Below are 14,576 nucleotides of genomic sequence, written 5' to 3'. Positions count from 1 at the left end.
CACACTAAGCAATTATTCTCCATACTGAAGAAAGTACTCACCACATACTGCTCAGCTGCTATTCGACATTAGTCAGCACTGAAGAATACTGGTAACCAGGGCCATTATTTTCATACAATTCAATTTTTTACAGCACTGATAGCCATCTGTGGCAATTCCGTTAACCAACACTTTACAATACTAATAAAATTAAATACTGGAAAATATGTGTATCAACAGCTGTCAGACAATAAGCATTTTAATGAAAAATAAAATGAATCATTACAAAGCAGAATTTCATTATTTAGTATTTCATTTAATTTATACAATTTCATCTATACATATTAGATTGTTTTATAAGTCATTTTTGCCTATTGCGTAGATAATATGCACTCTGACCCGACGGCTTGTCAGGAAATCATTTTGTTTTGGGCGAGGCACCAGTACCGTAGGTGGAACCTTTGCTGATGCGGGACACATTCACTGCCGTTTCCATGAGCCAATAGAATAGGCCAAGAGTAGAGAAGGCCACGGTGAAGGCAATCAAATTGCCCGCCAGCAGTGAGGAAATTAAATAATACAAAATACAAAGAATCGAGAAACTAGCCCATGTAAGATAATTGATGGCTGAACTCAATCGTGGCTTATAGATTTTGCCGGGTACCTCCTTGAATCCGGATGTCTTAAAGAAACTGCCAGTCTCATGGAAACTGTCAATCAGACGATCCTTTTCCACATATAGTTGCTGCAACCAGGCAGCAGCTTTTGTCTCGTCTTCTGGCACTTGGTCCAAGGGTATACGCCTGAGATACATATAGGGCTCCACAGCATCTCCATTTAATAGGGACAACATGGAAGCCGGAGTTTTTTCATCCCGCTTAAAGGCCAAATTTAAATCATAGATCACGGGACAAATACCTCTTAAGGTTGGCAAGCTAGTCGTGAAGCCTTTGGAACGTGGGATCAAATGATGCTTCAATACTGTCATGCCATGTTCCTCGGCGAATTTCACTGAAAGCTTATGCTTGGATTCGGTAAAACGAGTTCCCTCGGCATTTAGAAGAATCCACACGGGATCAGGATATGAATACAGAACTTTCAATTGATGAGCAATTATCTGCTTATCCTTTTCAAAGTCGCGATTAAGGAAGACGAATTCAGCCAGCCACCAGGCCCAACCCAAGATGGGGGCATATCGTATCGCTTTCTTGGCATAAGCTTTGGTATTTCCCAAAACACCAAATTTTTCGGTTACCATCCAAGCGGTAAGCCAATCAATTTCGTATGTATGGTTCATTATCAGCAGGCCATGTTCCTTGCCATAGAATTTCTTTTCGTCTTCAGGATCGATGAATACCCGCATTTTACAACCGGCATACCATTCCGCCACAAAAACGAGCACTGCAAAACCACAGAACGTCATTCAAGGATGGAAATGAGGGCAATGTTTTTGAATTGACACTTACAAGAATAGAAGGAATAACATGGATAATACATCAGAGTACGGAAAAGCTTCTTATCTATCGGCTTCACCAAGATGGTTAGCAATAGCTGCGCTATATTCACAAAGAAGCCGCATGTGAAGAATGTGATGGCGATCGACAGACGCCTTAGTCCCAATAGTCTCACCATTTCGTTCTAAAAATAAATTACAATATATTGAATTTAAAATGTTGCACCAAGGTTGGGATCGAAATAATTTTACGTAATCGTGAACGGAAACCCTTTTAGATTTAGTAATTAACGAAATTATGGCTAGAGCCAAAGTTGATATGAAAACTTTATGACGGCCGCAAATACATGGCAACCCGTACAATGTTCTTGTTTATGATCTGTCCACTCTCTACCTCTCTGCTCTTCGCTTCCTCCTCAAGCGTTGTACATAGAAAACAAAAGAACAAAAAAAAGCTCTATATGAAATCGCTCAACTTGCCCCAAAGGCGGCTCTGGTCAACTGAATGAAATAAAACAAAAACCAACTGAACGAACGACATGGGGACATAGTGAAGTAATTTTTGTTTTTGTTCTTCTGATAAGAATCGCTAATGATTAAAGACATTGAAACTTATAAATTAACAAAATTAATCACCCCTTATCTATTAGTGAATGAGTAGGAATATACTTTACTATTAAAAGTGGGTAGAACTTTGATCATGAAGGGAAACTTTGCAGCTTATCTTGTTTCACTTTCGAATCGTACAAGTTCTTTCAGCCCTATGCTAGACAATTATCAATTCCTCTAAACACTGAGAGGAATTTTTCTTTCGAACGTCACCTGTCTTATCAGCGATGCGGGCACGCTTATAATTTTTAGCAGATAATGCGAATTGCTAATCGGTGTCATCTTAAAACGTGTGAAGAGACGTCTAACCTGAAATTGTTCTGATTCTAAGAGGAGCTTAAACAAATCTCTCCAAACGGTACATGGAATAATGGAAAAAGGGAAAGACAAAAATGAAGTTTCACAAAAGGGTTGCTGAGTAAAATTCATGTGAAGCGATGATCTGATTCGACTGAAGGGTATCAAAACTTCAGTTTCATTAAAGACAGCAAAGTTTCTGCTTATCTTATCAAAAAATACGTACGTATATTTGTCCATGTATTTTATTTGTTTTACTAAAAGTCTTTTAAAACACTTTTTGCTGATGTACCCAAAATTGTTTTCAATTTTAAACAATTTCGCTAAAAGTTTCCTCCGTTACGTTTATTTTTCACTGACTGTCAGGTTTAACTGTTCGTCTAAAACTAAAAACGGGTTTGCTTTATTTGTTTAATTATTTGATAGTCTCAAAAGCATTGCTTAGTTTTTTTAATTGTCTTTGCTGATTGTTTAGGTTGCAAAGGCTTAAAGTTCCTACTCGCTTCTATGTTAAAATTGAAATAGAAGCATATAACTTGATGTTTATTTGGATTTCTTGGCTCCAACATAATCTTAAATGTAAAAATTTGACTAAAGAATTTATTACGTAGTTTTCGTAAACAATTTAGATTATTAAAATAAAAGCTAAATCTAGCTTTTGGCGCCATAAATGAGGGCCGTAGAATTTAAATTTAGTACTGATAGCCAAGTGGATTTGCGTTGCCAGATGCCGTATTTTTATTACAGATAATTATAAAATTTGTGGGCTTTTTAGAACAGAAATTATGTTCAAAATCTACACTCTCTTTACCCTCTTCAATAAGATATTATTACTATTCAATTTCAACAAGGACAATGTGCTTTTCAAGGCTGTGAATTAGAGGAGAACTTGAAGCACAAAAATTCTCAAATTTCGGAATGTGCCCTTAGACAATTTTTTAGTTGCAAGGCAGATGCAGAGTCATAACTTTGGAAACATAATGATTCTTCATCTAATAACTGATTTAGCCTGCTTTAATTGAATTTTCTTATTACATTTGTAGTTGATTTTTGAATCTCATGGAATTCGTTATTAAATTCATCATGGAACATAATAAAAAATATATTATATGGTTGGTTTTTGCTTGTAATTTTAATTGTTGCAAATCGTTTTTGTTTCTGCCAAATACAATCATTAAACACGTTTACTTACATATATGTGTAGGCTTTTACTACGAGTACTACTACATACATACATACAATAAATTTGATGGCTCTTACTCAAAACTGTCTTGTTTCAAACACTCACAAACTGAACAATTTTGGGTTATCGTCAAACGCTACAATAAACATTCCACATACAGTCGAAGAGGAATTTTCATTGAATTTGTATTATATTTAGTTTTTGAGAGAACTTTTTCCAAGGCGTAGTATTTGGGTTTTTGTTCCATTTTGGTTTTGTTTGTTGTGTGTGTTTCCGTTTTTGTTTTTTATATAATTGAGTTGGTATTAGCTTAGGCTCCATATATTGACTAAAGTTGTGAGAAAAATATCAACTGAAGGACTTGTTCGCAATTATTTTGTGCTTGCTGGAGAGGAGGTGGATGCAAATGATTTTGAAGTGGCGCCATAACTCGATCCCTTACTGATCTGCGTCTTGTTGATGGCCTGACCCATTAGCCAATAAACTGAAAAGGATTACAAAGTTAAAATTCTCTATTCTGAAATATAATTCTAAATGCAAACTCACATAGTCCTAACACTGAGGAGGCTGTGATAAATGCCGTCCAATTGGCTGCCAATAACGAAGTGATCAGATAATAGAAGATGCTCGACAACGAGACAAATACCCAACAAGCGAAATTGATCAACGAACTGAGACGTGGCTTAAGAAGTTCAGAGGGTGTTTCCTTAACTCCTGATTTCTCAAAGAAACTGCCCGTTTCCAAAAAGCTATCGATTATGCGATCCTTTTCCACAAACAGTTTCTGCAACCAGGCGGCTGCCTCGGTCTCATCTTCCGGTACTTGCTCAAGAGGAATGCGTCTCATTAGCATATAAGGCTCCACACCCTTGCCATTCAACAGGGACAACATGGTGGACGGAGTCTGTACAATAAATACAAATTATATGAACTGAACGAAAAGAGAAGAGAGTTGCAATCCATACCTTTTCTGTTGGCTTAAAGGCCAGATTAATATCATAGATTACAGGACAAATCCCTCTCAGTGTGGCCAAACTGGCAGTAAAACCCTTGGATCGGGGAATTAAATGATGCTTGAGCGGTGTCATTCCACGCTCTTCTGCGAATTTCACAGATGCCTCGTGTTTCGATTGGGTGAAACGTGTTCCTTCGGCATTCAATAGCAGCCACGTGGGATCCGGATACGAATAGACCACCTTCAATTGCTTTGCAATAATTTCCTTATCCTTGTCAAAGTTACGATTGAGGAAGACAAACTCAGCCAGCCACCAGCCCCAGCCAATGATTGGAACATAGCGGATGGGCTTCTTGGCATAGGCCTTGCAATTGCCCAGGACACCCAATTTGTCGCAAATCATCCAGCCCGTTAACCAATCAATTTCATATTTATGATTCATTAGAAGTAAAACATGTTCATTTCCGGCATAAGTGCGCCGATCCTCCTCATCCATATAAACACGCATGCGACATCCTGCCCACCAATCGGCTACAAACACAATTTCTGCAACGAAGAAAAACGCGATTAAAAGATGACAACTAAACCTCAATTGGCGCGATAAACGAAACGAAAGCAGATTAGCCGTAAAATAATAAAGAGGGGGAAAAAACAATGTAAATTTGGTAAAAAATCAAGGCAAAGGCACTTCACGGTCGACGTGATTAAGAATAAATATACACGTATGTATGGAAATTTTGTTGGCGTTACATAATCGAGGATCTGCAACAGGACCGATTATGGATTAATACTTACGACTGTAGAGGGAGTAACACAAATAGTACATCAATTTACGGAAGAGTCGTTCATTTATAGGCTTTACTGTAATGTGCAATAATAATTGGACCAGATTAATGCATACTCCCGATGTGAAGAATGTTATGGCAATGCATAGATGGATCAGTCTCAATTGTTTCAGCTTCTCCAGTGACACCATTTTAGATCTGGAACGAATAGAGATCACGACCTTTTCATTTAACAATTGATTTACGTAATTGTAAAACTGTTCAGCTTGTAACTTTGAAGTAAAATGCAAACGTAATCATATGGCTGAGCCCATAAAACGAAATGGTTTATGGGCGATCCCCTCCCTTCTGGCACTACTTAATCGTAAAACCATTCGACGGTCAACCTTAGTTTTATTCCGCAATCGCTGACACCTGCCCTAACCAATACGATTTGGTCAACTGAACTAAACACCGGGTGAGATATAATTTCAACAAAGAGATATATATTAAAACCTATAAAACAAAAAAAGAAACTAAGCCAACGGAATCTAATCACATTTGGTCACCTTATCAATTTAGATGAGTATGATTTGTCGATTTGCCGACTTTCCCATAGAAATAGCTCTAACAATAATTGCACTGTCACTCCAAAAGTGGACAAAGTCCGTATAAAAGCGAGTCATTATAAATACAACATATATATGTATGTCTAGCTATGCGTATATATACATACTTAATTTATATGTATATGTAGATATAGTCGCGCGATAATATTGCCTCGCCGCTAGAGATGCAAATGATCGTGATCAATACTCAATTCTTTTTAAAGAACAAAGATCGACAAGGTTCGTTGTGAGTTTAAGTTTTTACGCGAAAATCGATTTATATCAGGCTTTTAGCCAAAACAAAGTAATCGTTGCTGTTAACGCAACTTTAATTTGTTTCTATTATTATTTCATTTCGAATAAAGATTGAACTTTCGATTATTCAATAAAATTGCTGATTCTGTTTTTTCTTTTTTCTTTTTGTTTTGTTTATTTCAAATCGTTAACGGTTGCATAGATCCGGAAACGGAAACAATTTCGAACTAGTATTTTTCGAAAATGAATTTTCAAATTCGAAAAAGTTTTCCTTTTCGTGGTATTCCAAATGTCTTTGTTGTTAGCACGAAAGTTCATCACGGTCACGCGCTCATCTCGTACCATAGATGTATTGGTATGGGTATGACGTGTTTGGATTAGATTAAAATGTCTAATGTGGACTAAATCAAGACTCTTAAATTTACTATGACAGGATCCAATCGGTATACAAAGCGAATGTTGCACTTAACACTCAAGTGTCGTTTTGCAAGTATTCAAGTTTTGGGCAGTCGATTTGCGATCTGCAGAACATTGGCGGGGTTACTTGCAAACCACTATCTGGGACGAACCGCAATAACAGAAATGTAATTCTTATATTTATTATCAATAGTGACAGTTTAATGCTCCCAACACTGCCTGCAAGTTAGCTCAGATTTTTGATTTTTTTTTCTGTTTCCAGCATCGGTTGCTGGAGCTGTCGTAACAATCATGAGATTTAAGTCAAGTATTTCCTTAACTGCTTGTACACCTTAAGAAATGTTGCCTTTCACTTATTACATTTATTCATGGCCTCTTCACTATTTACCGTTTGTTTTTGTGGCAATTGTTTTGTGCGATTTTGTATTAATGGTTTAATTTGTTGTTTATTTGCTGCCTGATTTTTTCGGTATTTTAATTTGGTATTAACATAGATTAGAGCTGCTAACTCGGTGATTGGAGTATTTTGGTATTTTTACGTATGCATTTGGTTTAACGGCCTGCCAACAATAAGAAATATTTATACTTTTAATCATCTGGTCACACAGTCACTGTCTCTTTTGCCTCCTTTTTTGCGAAAAAAACGCAAATTTTCTAAGAATTGGAATTCCTCGATTAGTAGGAAAAGTAAGGATTAAACAATAAGCAATAATTAAGAACAAAAATCTTACAAACCGGTCGAGCGATTGCCAGTGCCAATTCCTGTTAGTAAATAGTGTCAATTGAGGTTTTGAAGTTTTGGCCAAGCCGGCAGACGAAAATCAGACAAGACGAGACGCTTTTTTTTTGTAAACGTGAAAATAAAAAAATTGAAACGAGCCCAGTTAAATGGTAATTAATTGTCGCTTTTGTTAAGTCTAGTTATGGCCAATGTGGAGATATATGACTCGACTGATTCAAATCTGAGCAGCGATGAATATAGCCCAGAGGAGGATGATCTGATGGATGCCGCTGTAAGCAACAAACCAAGACCAGAGAATACCCCAAAAAGAACTAGCTCCACTGGTTCTATTAAGAACTTGACTTTGGAGCCAAAACAGCTTCAGAAAGACGAGGATGAAAAGATACCGCCGATAAAGGCCAAGGTTGAGACCGGACCTGGACCAGGTCCCCGACCACTAAAGCCGCCCTCAAATCCTTTGCAAACTCAACTTCAAATTAAGCAATTAAAACGAAGCAGACGGTCAAGTTTCTATTTTAAACGTCGAAGTTTATTATGGTAAGTGTCAATCATAGGAATTTGCCTTAGCTTTCAAATAATCTGATCAATAATCTTCGTTTTCAGGCTCCGACGCTTACGCCGATTTCCTGACGGCTATATGCGATCCTTAAAGTATACCGTAACACGATATCAATCCCTTTTATATCGTTCAGATCCTAGACGGCATTCCATGGCGGAACGTCCCGTGGATCGTCATGCTAGCTCGCCCAGCCGTAGCCGTAGTCGTAGTCCAGCTAGTCGCAGTGTCAGTCAGTCGCCAGAGCTAATTTGTCTGGATGACACAGAGAATGAGGAATCACCAGAAAAGCTGGAAGCAGTCAAACGAAGTGCTGTGATTCCTGTAAAATTTGATTTAGGACTACCTTATGCTCCGCCCAGTCGAAAGATTAAGCTAAATGAAGACGACAAGGCTCCTGACCCAGTGCAAGTTGTAGCAAAGGAAAATGGATCCATATTGGATGAGTTCTTGACACTTAAGGCAAATATGGCTGCTCCTACAGGCTTATCAAGTGCGCCCAATCTGATTCCCCATCCACAAACTCCACGTAATTTACAGGCCATGCCCAATCCATATGATTTGACAGTTGGTATACAAGTGACCCAGCAACTGGCGCAGACTGAAGCTGACAATAGTCTGACCAATAAAGAGGTCGCAGTGGAAGCTCCAGTATTAGAAAGAAGCTTAAAACGGCGCGGATCATTTACGCCACCTTCGCTTGGCGAAAAGCGTATTAAATCTGTGCAAGTCGACTCCGATGATGATACAATTGAATTTGCCAAGTCAGAACCGATAGAACAGTCGCAACCAAAATCATCACTTGACCAGCTTCCACAGCAGGACCAACAACAACAACCACAACATGCAGAACTACAACAACAACATGGACACCAACACCAACAAATTGAGAATTCAGGGTCTATGCCGAAAATGATTACAGATGAGCCAATTTTCAAACTGGGTCCTGCCTTTACTTTGGCCCCACAAGAACAACAGCCAGCAGTGCAGCAACAATCAGTGATAGATTTGGCTTGCATGTCCTATAGCTTAAGCACACCAACCCCACCTCTACCCTCCGGCCAGGTAGAACCCATGGAGATTAACTATCCGACCATAGTCAAAGAAAAGGTTGTTCTCAACAAGGTGGTAGAACCACAGTCCGCAGTCAGTGACAGTCTGGAGACGCCTCCGCCCATAAATGCAATCACTCCATTGGCTTCATTCCCCACATTTGCTGCCCCACAGCCACCACAGAAGCCCCGCCGATCGGAAACGGTTTACACTCAAACTATCAATCAGACAACAAATCAAACTGCTCCTCAAACGCAATTGCCCGGTCCCTCCCAAGCACAAACACAATCCCAATCCCAATCGCTATCCCAATCAGTTATATCTCCACTTCCACCATCAAGCACTTCCCTCCCACCAGTTGCTGCTACATCCTTAGCGCCACAAGCAGGAAATACGCCACGTCAGCAGAAGTCCTATCCTGATCTCACAAACAGCGATGCCAATTTCCATTATCGCATCAAAGAACTTTACTCTGAACTAGATACGATAATCAACGACAAATTGAATTCCCTTACACCCGAATTGCAATCGTTTATGGATGAACGAAAACGCATTGATGCCGATATAAAGACGCTGGACAAGTTAATTGTGCAAAAGGAGGAGGAAACCAATCGTCTTATACATTTGCGTTGTGTCAAAGAGGAATTGCGCTCTCGCTTGGAGCGTAAGGAGCGTGTTTTGATCATTAAGGATATATTGCCAATGTTAGTGAATAAAAATTGCAGCACCCCCGAGCTGTATGAAATGCATTCAATGCTACTAGAAGAGCAAAATGCTCCAATTACCCCAAAACATGGAGGACCATCGGCTCTGGAGCGTTGCATCAATCAATTGGAAAGCAGTCAGAACGATTTAAGATTGCTAAGAGGGTGAGTGTAACGTGTAACCGATAATTCAAATAAAAGGTTTAGGATCTAGACTGTATATTAATGGTCGTCTAATCGCTCTCCAAGCAGTGCACTAAACTTAAAGGAGCCTCTGTCAGGAATAGCACAATTCGATGAGGCTTATCGTAGGCGTAACTCTATGCCAGCTGGACGACGAGAGATGCATGAATCAAACTTGACGGAGGATAACATTGAGGAAATGCCTTCCTTATCCTTGAGCAAGCGCTCAAAACAAATACTACAAGCACAGCAGCAGAGAAAGTATGCTAAATCTTAATAATGCTCTGATACAGATCTCTTGATACATTTCCTTTTGTAGATATCAACACCTCATGGTAGGTAATTCAACGCCGAATCTCGTAGCGGCTGATAATAGAGCTAGTTCCTTTCCAATCCAACATCATCATCAGCGCGATCACCGAAACTCCTTTGACAATCATTTTGATCGGGAAACTGCAGGAACACTTAAACCTCTGTACAATAGCAGTCCCATGCTTTATAGTCGAGAAGGAGGTCATTCTAACTCCAAACGAGGCGGCACACTCCAACATTCCACATATCTCTCAGATGAGATAAAGCGAGATCAGGAACGTGACCACGAGAGAGATGTGGGTAGATCTGAAAAGAAACATAAAGACAGTCGTCCTTCAATGAACGGTGGAGGGGGGGCCAACAACGATGCGGATCGTCGATGTCAGCACTGTGAACGATACGAGGCCAATTTCATGTGCGCCAGCTGTCAGAATCAATGGTATTGCAGTCGTGATTGTCAGGTAACTAAAACGCGGTCTAGAAAGAGAGTGAACAAAAATTCTTATTGCTATCCTCTTCTGTTTTGCAGCTTCGTGCTTGGGATTCTCACTGGGAACATTGTGGTAAATAAATGGACAACTATTCATCTCGGATTTAGCACTTCAGCATGAATTCGTCTATAATTATAATCTATATCTGTAGTATCTCATCATAACCTTGACTTCAGACTCGTGCGTGCTTTCGATTTTTCCAAGACTTAATATTATTTCCGAAACTTGCAATGCAAAAATAATTTTTTTTGTGTATTCATTTAAAGCGCATAAAGAAACAATAAAAATTATATTTAATCTATACCCGTAATGCGATTTAATGCCAAATTGAGAGATCAGAGAACTATCTTCTTGTCTATATAAACATAGATTTCCAATAAAAAATTGTCTTAATTTTTTAAAATGAATGTGCTCGATTTAGGTTTGAAAATTGAAATTGATTGAAATTCGTAAAATAGGCTGACTCGGTTTTAATGGGTACCTTTCAGGAGGAGTTTGTTTCTGTAAGATTTTTGACTGATTTTTTATTCCTTAGATATTTGGGATGCTAAAAGCAATAGTTGTAAAAAATTAAATAATACTTTTCGAATTTCGGGGGACCTTTTTCTGCCAGTTTTTAATGCAGAACTTCTTTATTATGGAATACTCGGTCCAGTTCGGAGAATTATAAACTCTATTATCTATCATTATTGTGGTTTACAATGAACAAAATTTAAATATTGACGCCCTTTAACTTCCGATTGAGGTCGTTGAATTTCAAAATTTTTCGTACAAAGAAGTCGCCATAGCGGTGAGAAACCTTTGTATCTGCTATATGGATCATATCATCGTCAATATAGAAATCAAGCTGCAACGTGGTAAAATAGGTGAATATCACATACCGTTTATGCATTAACAAAATGTTAACCACTTACCTCCGAACCGGATTTGAAAGATCCTTCCAGTCCACTTGGACCCTTGCTCCACACGAGGTTACGCATTTTGTGCTTGAAACATAGCAGACGAATCAATAGCTTGGACACATCATCTTCACTGGCATTAGGATCAATAAAGGAAGCCAATTTTGCCAATGGCAAGGTGGTGTATAACTTCAGGTATGACCTTGTTGTGGGTAAATCCTTTTGCTGTCTCACTTCATCCATAAAGACCAATAGCTGATGTTCCATGGGGTCCTTGACATAATCTTCCATCGGTGCATCGGCCGCCGGTGGGCAGGGACTAACGAAACGTGGGCAAGCAAAGATAAAGAACGATTTAAACACATCCAAATCGCCACATTGCATCTTAAACATGGCATCATGGTAGTTCTTTTCCCTCAGAACTTGCTGAATGGATTCATCAATGCATTGAGGATGCAAAACCAAACAAATGGCCAACAGATGATACATTTGCTCCGCCTGCTTATTGATCTGGTCGTTCTGATATGAACGAGTGCTATAAAGTTGTTTCGTACGCTGTACGTATAGCAAAATGTCCGAAAATGTACGTATAGCATCCGCATAGCGACGCATCATCATGTAGGCAAAGCCCACATAATATGAGGTGGATATCTGACAAGCTGGTATATGGGAATATGCCGATTTCTTATGGATCTCAATCGGTTCCAGGACCTTAATGGCCTGATAGTAGTCACCCAGCAATGAATGCACACGCAGCAGGCCGACCAGGGAGAAATAGCCCAACATTTTGTAGAAAGACAATTTGCCAAAATCACCGGCAACGGTTTGAGGATCTACACCTTGTGAAATGACCTCCAATTGTTTCTTGATATTGGATATATCAACCAAGGAGTGCAAAACATTTAGTATGCACAGAATGCTCCATACATTACTATGATTAACACACAATTGTTGGATCTCGTCCTGCGATTTGTCTGTTAGACGAGCACTAAAAAAAAAAAAACTCGTTGTAAGACAATAATAATAATAATCAATATGACGACAATTTCTTACCGATATTGGGCAAAATTTTGAAATTGATAAACAAATTCATCAACAAGTTCCCACAGCCAAATGTCGGGTAGTTCCAACATCACCGGGTTCTGGGCCGAAATGATTAGATTGAAGAAATCGCAATAATTGAAAAACGAATTGATACGCTGATCAAGCTTGGGTCCACCGGGTATGCGGGCGTGTATATGACGGAAATACAGCTCCTTGTATAAGATCAAAAACACTTTCTCATTGTCAACAATGCTGGCCACTTCTTGCTCCTCTGGCCAGGCTGTCTTATCGAAATGATGGTCACTTATCTGGGGGAAGGTGTTCTCATACATATTCTGTATATCATACAGATTACCATCCTTAATAGCCTGACAGAAGTTCATGAGAAAGTACTTGACGTTGTCCGGCATGCGGCTGGTATAGTAACTTCGCTCGTATTCCAAATCCAATTGCGGATCCCCTGTGTGGGCGTAGTCATCGTAAAAGTCCTACAACAAGGAGGTAAAAAAAAAACACAACATTCAATAAAAGTTTGGTTATGTTTCAACAGTTGTCGTCGGCAATTTAGCTTCGACTGATTTGGAACTTATCTGGCCTTACCCCATTATTCGAAAACTCGTCACCGCCGTACATTTTAAATAAACAATTTAATTTGTAATTCGTTTACACACAAGATCTAAAAAATATAATCAATTCCCTAAAAACTGACAGCACGCCAACAAATTGTCTTTTGGTGGCGAAAAGAAAGGATACGTATACATGCGAATGGCAGGCAAAAAAACAAAAATCGTGAAACCTGAATTCGCTTCATTTCACAGAGTCACGGCGAAAAAGTTTGAAACTGTGTTTCGATAACGATAGCAAAATCCATCGGTTTTCGATAGACGCATCACTGATTCGGCTTATCGACTCTAAACAAACTAATTAAATTATAAATAATTAATAAAATGGCTACTTTGGAGGATAAATTGTTGGGCGAAAAGCTGGAATATTATTGCAGCAGCAGTGAGGGCGAAGATAATGCCGAAGGCGATGATGCTGACGAGAAGGGAGGCCGTTCCAGTAGTAGCAAGGGCAAGCTGGGCTATAATGGTACCAAGTTTTGTACACTTCATTGACCTGTTTTTGTGTTTGCAGGAGGCCTGACCATCAATACCGACCCCGATGCGACTCCTGCGGGTGGCTTTACCAGCCGACAACAGGGTTCCACCAATACGGGGCCCAAAGGGGTTGTCAAGGATTGGCAACGTTTCAAGCAACTAGAAACCGAGCGTCGCGATGAAACAGAACGACAACGCCTTGCTCTGGCCAAGAAGCTTAGCATGACCACAGCTACAGCAGCCGAGGATGAAGAGCGCAAGCGTCAGGAGGAACTCGATGCCGAATTCGCTGAACTGATGAGTGAGGACTTCCTTCAACAGTACCAGAAGCAACGCATGGCCGAAATGCTGCGTCAAACAGGACACAATCAACAGTTTGGCAAAGTGCAACAGTTGACCAGCCATGAGGAGTTTCTAGCATCCATCGAGCAAGAGAATAAACACACCACAATCATTATCCACATTTTCGAAAGGGGCCTCTCCGCTTGCTCAACTCTCAACAAATGCCTGGACAGTTTGGCCCAGGATTATCCTTCCATAAAGTTTGCAAAAATTTGCAGTTCTGTTGCTGGAATGAGTCGCGATTTTCGTACCAAGGGCTTACCCGCTCTCTTGGTTTACAAAGCACAGGCTGTTATTGGCAATTTTGTGCGTTTAACTGATGATCTTAGTGATGATTTCTTTGCCTCCGATGTGGAAAGCTTTCTCATCGAACATGGAATCTTAGTGGATAGGGCCTTGTATAGTTAATTGGTTCTGGTTGTGTGTGATCTCCGAAAGGTCAAGCCACCTTCTCAAATATGACCAAATATGTGTTCTGTATGTGTGTGTCTGTGTGTATTCTGAGTTAAGTACTTAACCGTAGAATAAGTTGAAAATATAACCTTTTATATAGCTATAATTAATCCAAAAGTAATAAAGTTACTTGGCTATGAATGCATTATGGCGCTTCAATATCATAACCGTATGAAA

The 14,576-nt window shown here is 39.4% G+C and overlaps 5 protein-coding genes across 12 annotated transcripts; 2 read left to right on the top strand and 3 right to left on the bottom strand.

Annotated features, from left to right (window-relative positions):
- Positions 1 to 274: 274 nt before the first annotated feature.
- Positions 275 to 2,710, bottom strand: Agpat4 (1-Acylglycerol-3-phosphate O-acyltransferase 4). 5 transcript variants are annotated; one of them, XM_068286046.1, is made up of 3 exons: positions 2,565 to 2,710; positions 1,446 to 1,617; positions 275 to 1,380 (listed from the first exon to the last, which is right to left on the bottom strand). In XM_068286046.1, the coding sequence occupies exons 2-3, from the start codon at positions 1,609 to 1,611 to the stop codon at positions 398 to 400; spliced, it is 1,149 nt and encodes a 382-aa protein (XP_068142147.1). In that variant the 5' UTR covers positions 1,612 to 1,617; positions 2,565 to 2,710; the 3' UTR covers positions 275 to 397. The 5 variants fall into 5 exon arrangements, with proteins under 5 accessions (XP_068142147.1, XP_068142130.1, XP_068142156.1 ...); XM_068286029.1 differs by lacking the exon at positions 2,565 to 2,710 and adding an exon at positions 2,255 to 2,385; XM_068286055.1 differs by lacking the exon at positions 2,565 to 2,710 and adding an exon at positions 2,107 to 2,131.
- Positions 2,711 to 3,451: 741 nt separating this feature from the next.
- LOC137573965 (1-acyl-sn-glycerol-3-phosphate acyltransferase gamma-like) lies at positions 3,452 to 7,047 on the bottom strand. The gene is made up of 5 exons (XM_068286074.1): positions 6,909 to 7,047; positions 5,272 to 5,459; positions 4,487 to 5,022; positions 4,068 to 4,425; positions 3,452 to 4,005 (listed from the first exon to the last, which is right to left on the bottom strand). Exons 2-5 carry the CDS (start codon positions 5,450 to 5,452, stop codon positions 3,893 to 3,895), a joined length of 1,188 nt encoding a protein of 395 aa, XP_068142175.1. The 5' UTR covers positions 5,453 to 5,459; positions 6,909 to 7,047; the 3' UTR covers positions 3,452 to 3,892.
- A 64-nt stretch (positions 7,048 to 7,111) lies between these two features.
- RAF2 (RING-associated factor 2) lies at positions 7,112 to 10,862 on the top strand. 4 transcript variants are annotated; one of them, XM_068285885.1, is made up of 6 exons: positions 7,112 to 7,207; positions 7,442 to 7,799; positions 7,866 to 9,740; positions 9,825 to 10,019; positions 10,078 to 10,531; positions 10,600 to 10,862. In XM_068285885.1, the coding sequence occupies exons 2-6, from the start codon at positions 7,444 to 7,446 to the stop codon at positions 10,639 to 10,641; spliced, it is 2,922 nt and encodes a 973-aa protein (XP_068141986.1). In that variant the 5' UTR covers positions 7,112 to 7,207; positions 7,442 to 7,443; the 3' UTR covers positions 10,642 to 10,862. The 4 variants fall into 4 exon arrangements, with proteins under 4 accessions (XP_068141986.1, XP_068141978.1, XP_068142002.1 ...); XM_068285877.1 differs by having other exon boundaries at positions 7,116 to 7,207; positions 7,437 to 7,799; XM_068285901.1 differs by having other exon boundaries at positions 7,144 to 7,799; positions 10,078 to 10,093; positions 10,169 to 10,531.
- A 288-nt stretch (positions 10,863 to 11,150) lies between these two features.
- Positions 11,151 to 13,269, bottom strand: eIF3l (eukaryotic translation initiation factor 3 subunit l). The gene is made up of 4 exons (XM_068285959.1): positions 13,105 to 13,269; positions 12,514 to 12,992; positions 11,476 to 12,448; positions 11,151 to 11,408 (listed from the first exon to the last, which is right to left on the bottom strand). Exons 1-4 carry the CDS (start codon positions 13,135 to 13,137, stop codon positions 11,274 to 11,276), a joined length of 1,620 nt encoding a protein of 539 aa, XP_068142060.1. The 5' UTR covers positions 13,138 to 13,269; the 3' UTR covers positions 11,151 to 11,273.
- Positions 13,270 to 13,369: 100 nt separating this feature from the next.
- Positions 13,370 to 14,540, top strand: LOC137574040 (phosducin-like protein). The gene is made up of 2 exons (XM_068286148.1): positions 13,370 to 13,578; positions 13,642 to 14,540. The coding sequence occupies exons 1-2, from the start codon at positions 13,452 to 13,454 to the stop codon at positions 14,352 to 14,354; spliced, it is 840 nt and encodes a 279-aa protein (XP_068142249.1). The 5' UTR covers positions 13,370 to 13,451; the 3' UTR covers positions 14,355 to 14,540.
- The last annotated feature ends 36 nt before the right edge of the window (positions 14,541 to 14,576 follow it).

Source organism: Drosophila tropicalis, unplaced genomic scaffold (genome assembly GCF_018151085.1).
Source record: "Drosophila tropicalis isolate 14030-0801.00 unplaced genomic scaffold, ASM1815108v1 contig_1109, whole genome shotgun sequence".
Classification (NCBI taxonomy): Eukaryota; Metazoa; Arthropoda; class Insecta; order Diptera; family Drosophilidae; genus Drosophila; species Drosophila tropicalis.
This window is presented reverse-complemented; position numbering and strand designations above follow the sequence as displayed.

Excerpts from the sequence above, each read along its gene's own strand:
- Agpat4 (XM_068286029.1), bottom strand. The coding sequence starts at position 2,323 with ATGACACCGATTAGCAATTCGCATTATCTGCTAAAAATTATAAGCGTG. Across the intron at positions 1,618-2,254 it reads CCGCATCGCTGATAAGACAG|AACGAAATGGTGAGACTATT; the intron begins GTGACGTTCGAA and ends ATTTATTTTTAG. Across the intron at positions 1,381-1,445 it reads ATGTTATTCCTTCTATTCTT|TGCTCGTTTTTGTGGCGGAA; the intron begins GTAAGTGTCAAT and ends GTGGTTTTGCAG.
- LOC137573965 (XM_068286074.1), bottom strand. The coding sequence starts at position 5,452 with ATGGTGTCACTGGAGAAGCTGAAACAATTGAGACTGATCCATCTATGC. Across the intron at positions 5,023-5,271 it reads GTGTTACTCCCTCTACAGTC|AAATTGTGTTTGTAGCCGAT; the intron begins GTAAGTATTAAT and ends TCTTCGTTGCAG. Across the intron at positions 4,426-4,486 it reads CCTTTAAGCCAACAGAAAAG|ACTCCGTCCACCATGTTGTC; the intron begins GTATGGATTGCA and ends TTTATTGTACAG.
- LOC137574040 (XM_068286148.1), top strand. The coding sequence starts at position 13,452 with ATGGCTACTTTGGAGGATAAATTGTTGGGCGAAAAGCTGGAATATTAT. Across the intron at positions 13,579-13,641 it reads CCGTTCCAGTAGTAGCAAGG|GAGGCCTGACCATCAATACC; the intron begins GCAAGCTGGGCT and ends TTGTGTTTGCAG.
- eIF3l (XM_068285959.1), bottom strand. The coding sequence starts at position 13,137 with ATGTACGGCGGTGACGAGTTTTCGAATAATGGG. Across the intron at positions 12,993-13,104 it reads ACGAGTTTTCGAATAATGGG|GACTTTTACGATGACTACGC; the intron begins GTAAGGCCAGAT and ends TCCTTGTTGTAG. Across the intron at positions 11,409-11,475 it reads CTTTCAAATCCGGTTCGGAG|CTTGATTTCTATATTGACGA; the intron begins GTAAGTGGTTAA and ends ACCACGTTGCAG.
- RAF2 (XM_068285885.1), top strand. The coding sequence starts at position 7,444 with ATGGCCAATGTGGAGATATATGACTCGACTGATTCAAATCTGAGCAGC. Across the intron at positions 9,741-9,824 it reads GATTTAAGATTGCTAAGAGG|CAGTGCACTAAACTTAAAGG; the intron begins GTGAGTGTAACG and ends TCGCTCTCCAAG. Across the intron at positions 10,532-10,599 it reads ATTGCAGTCGTGATTGTCAG|CTTCGTGCTTGGGATTCTCA; the intron begins GTAACTAAAACG and ends TCTGTTTTGCAG.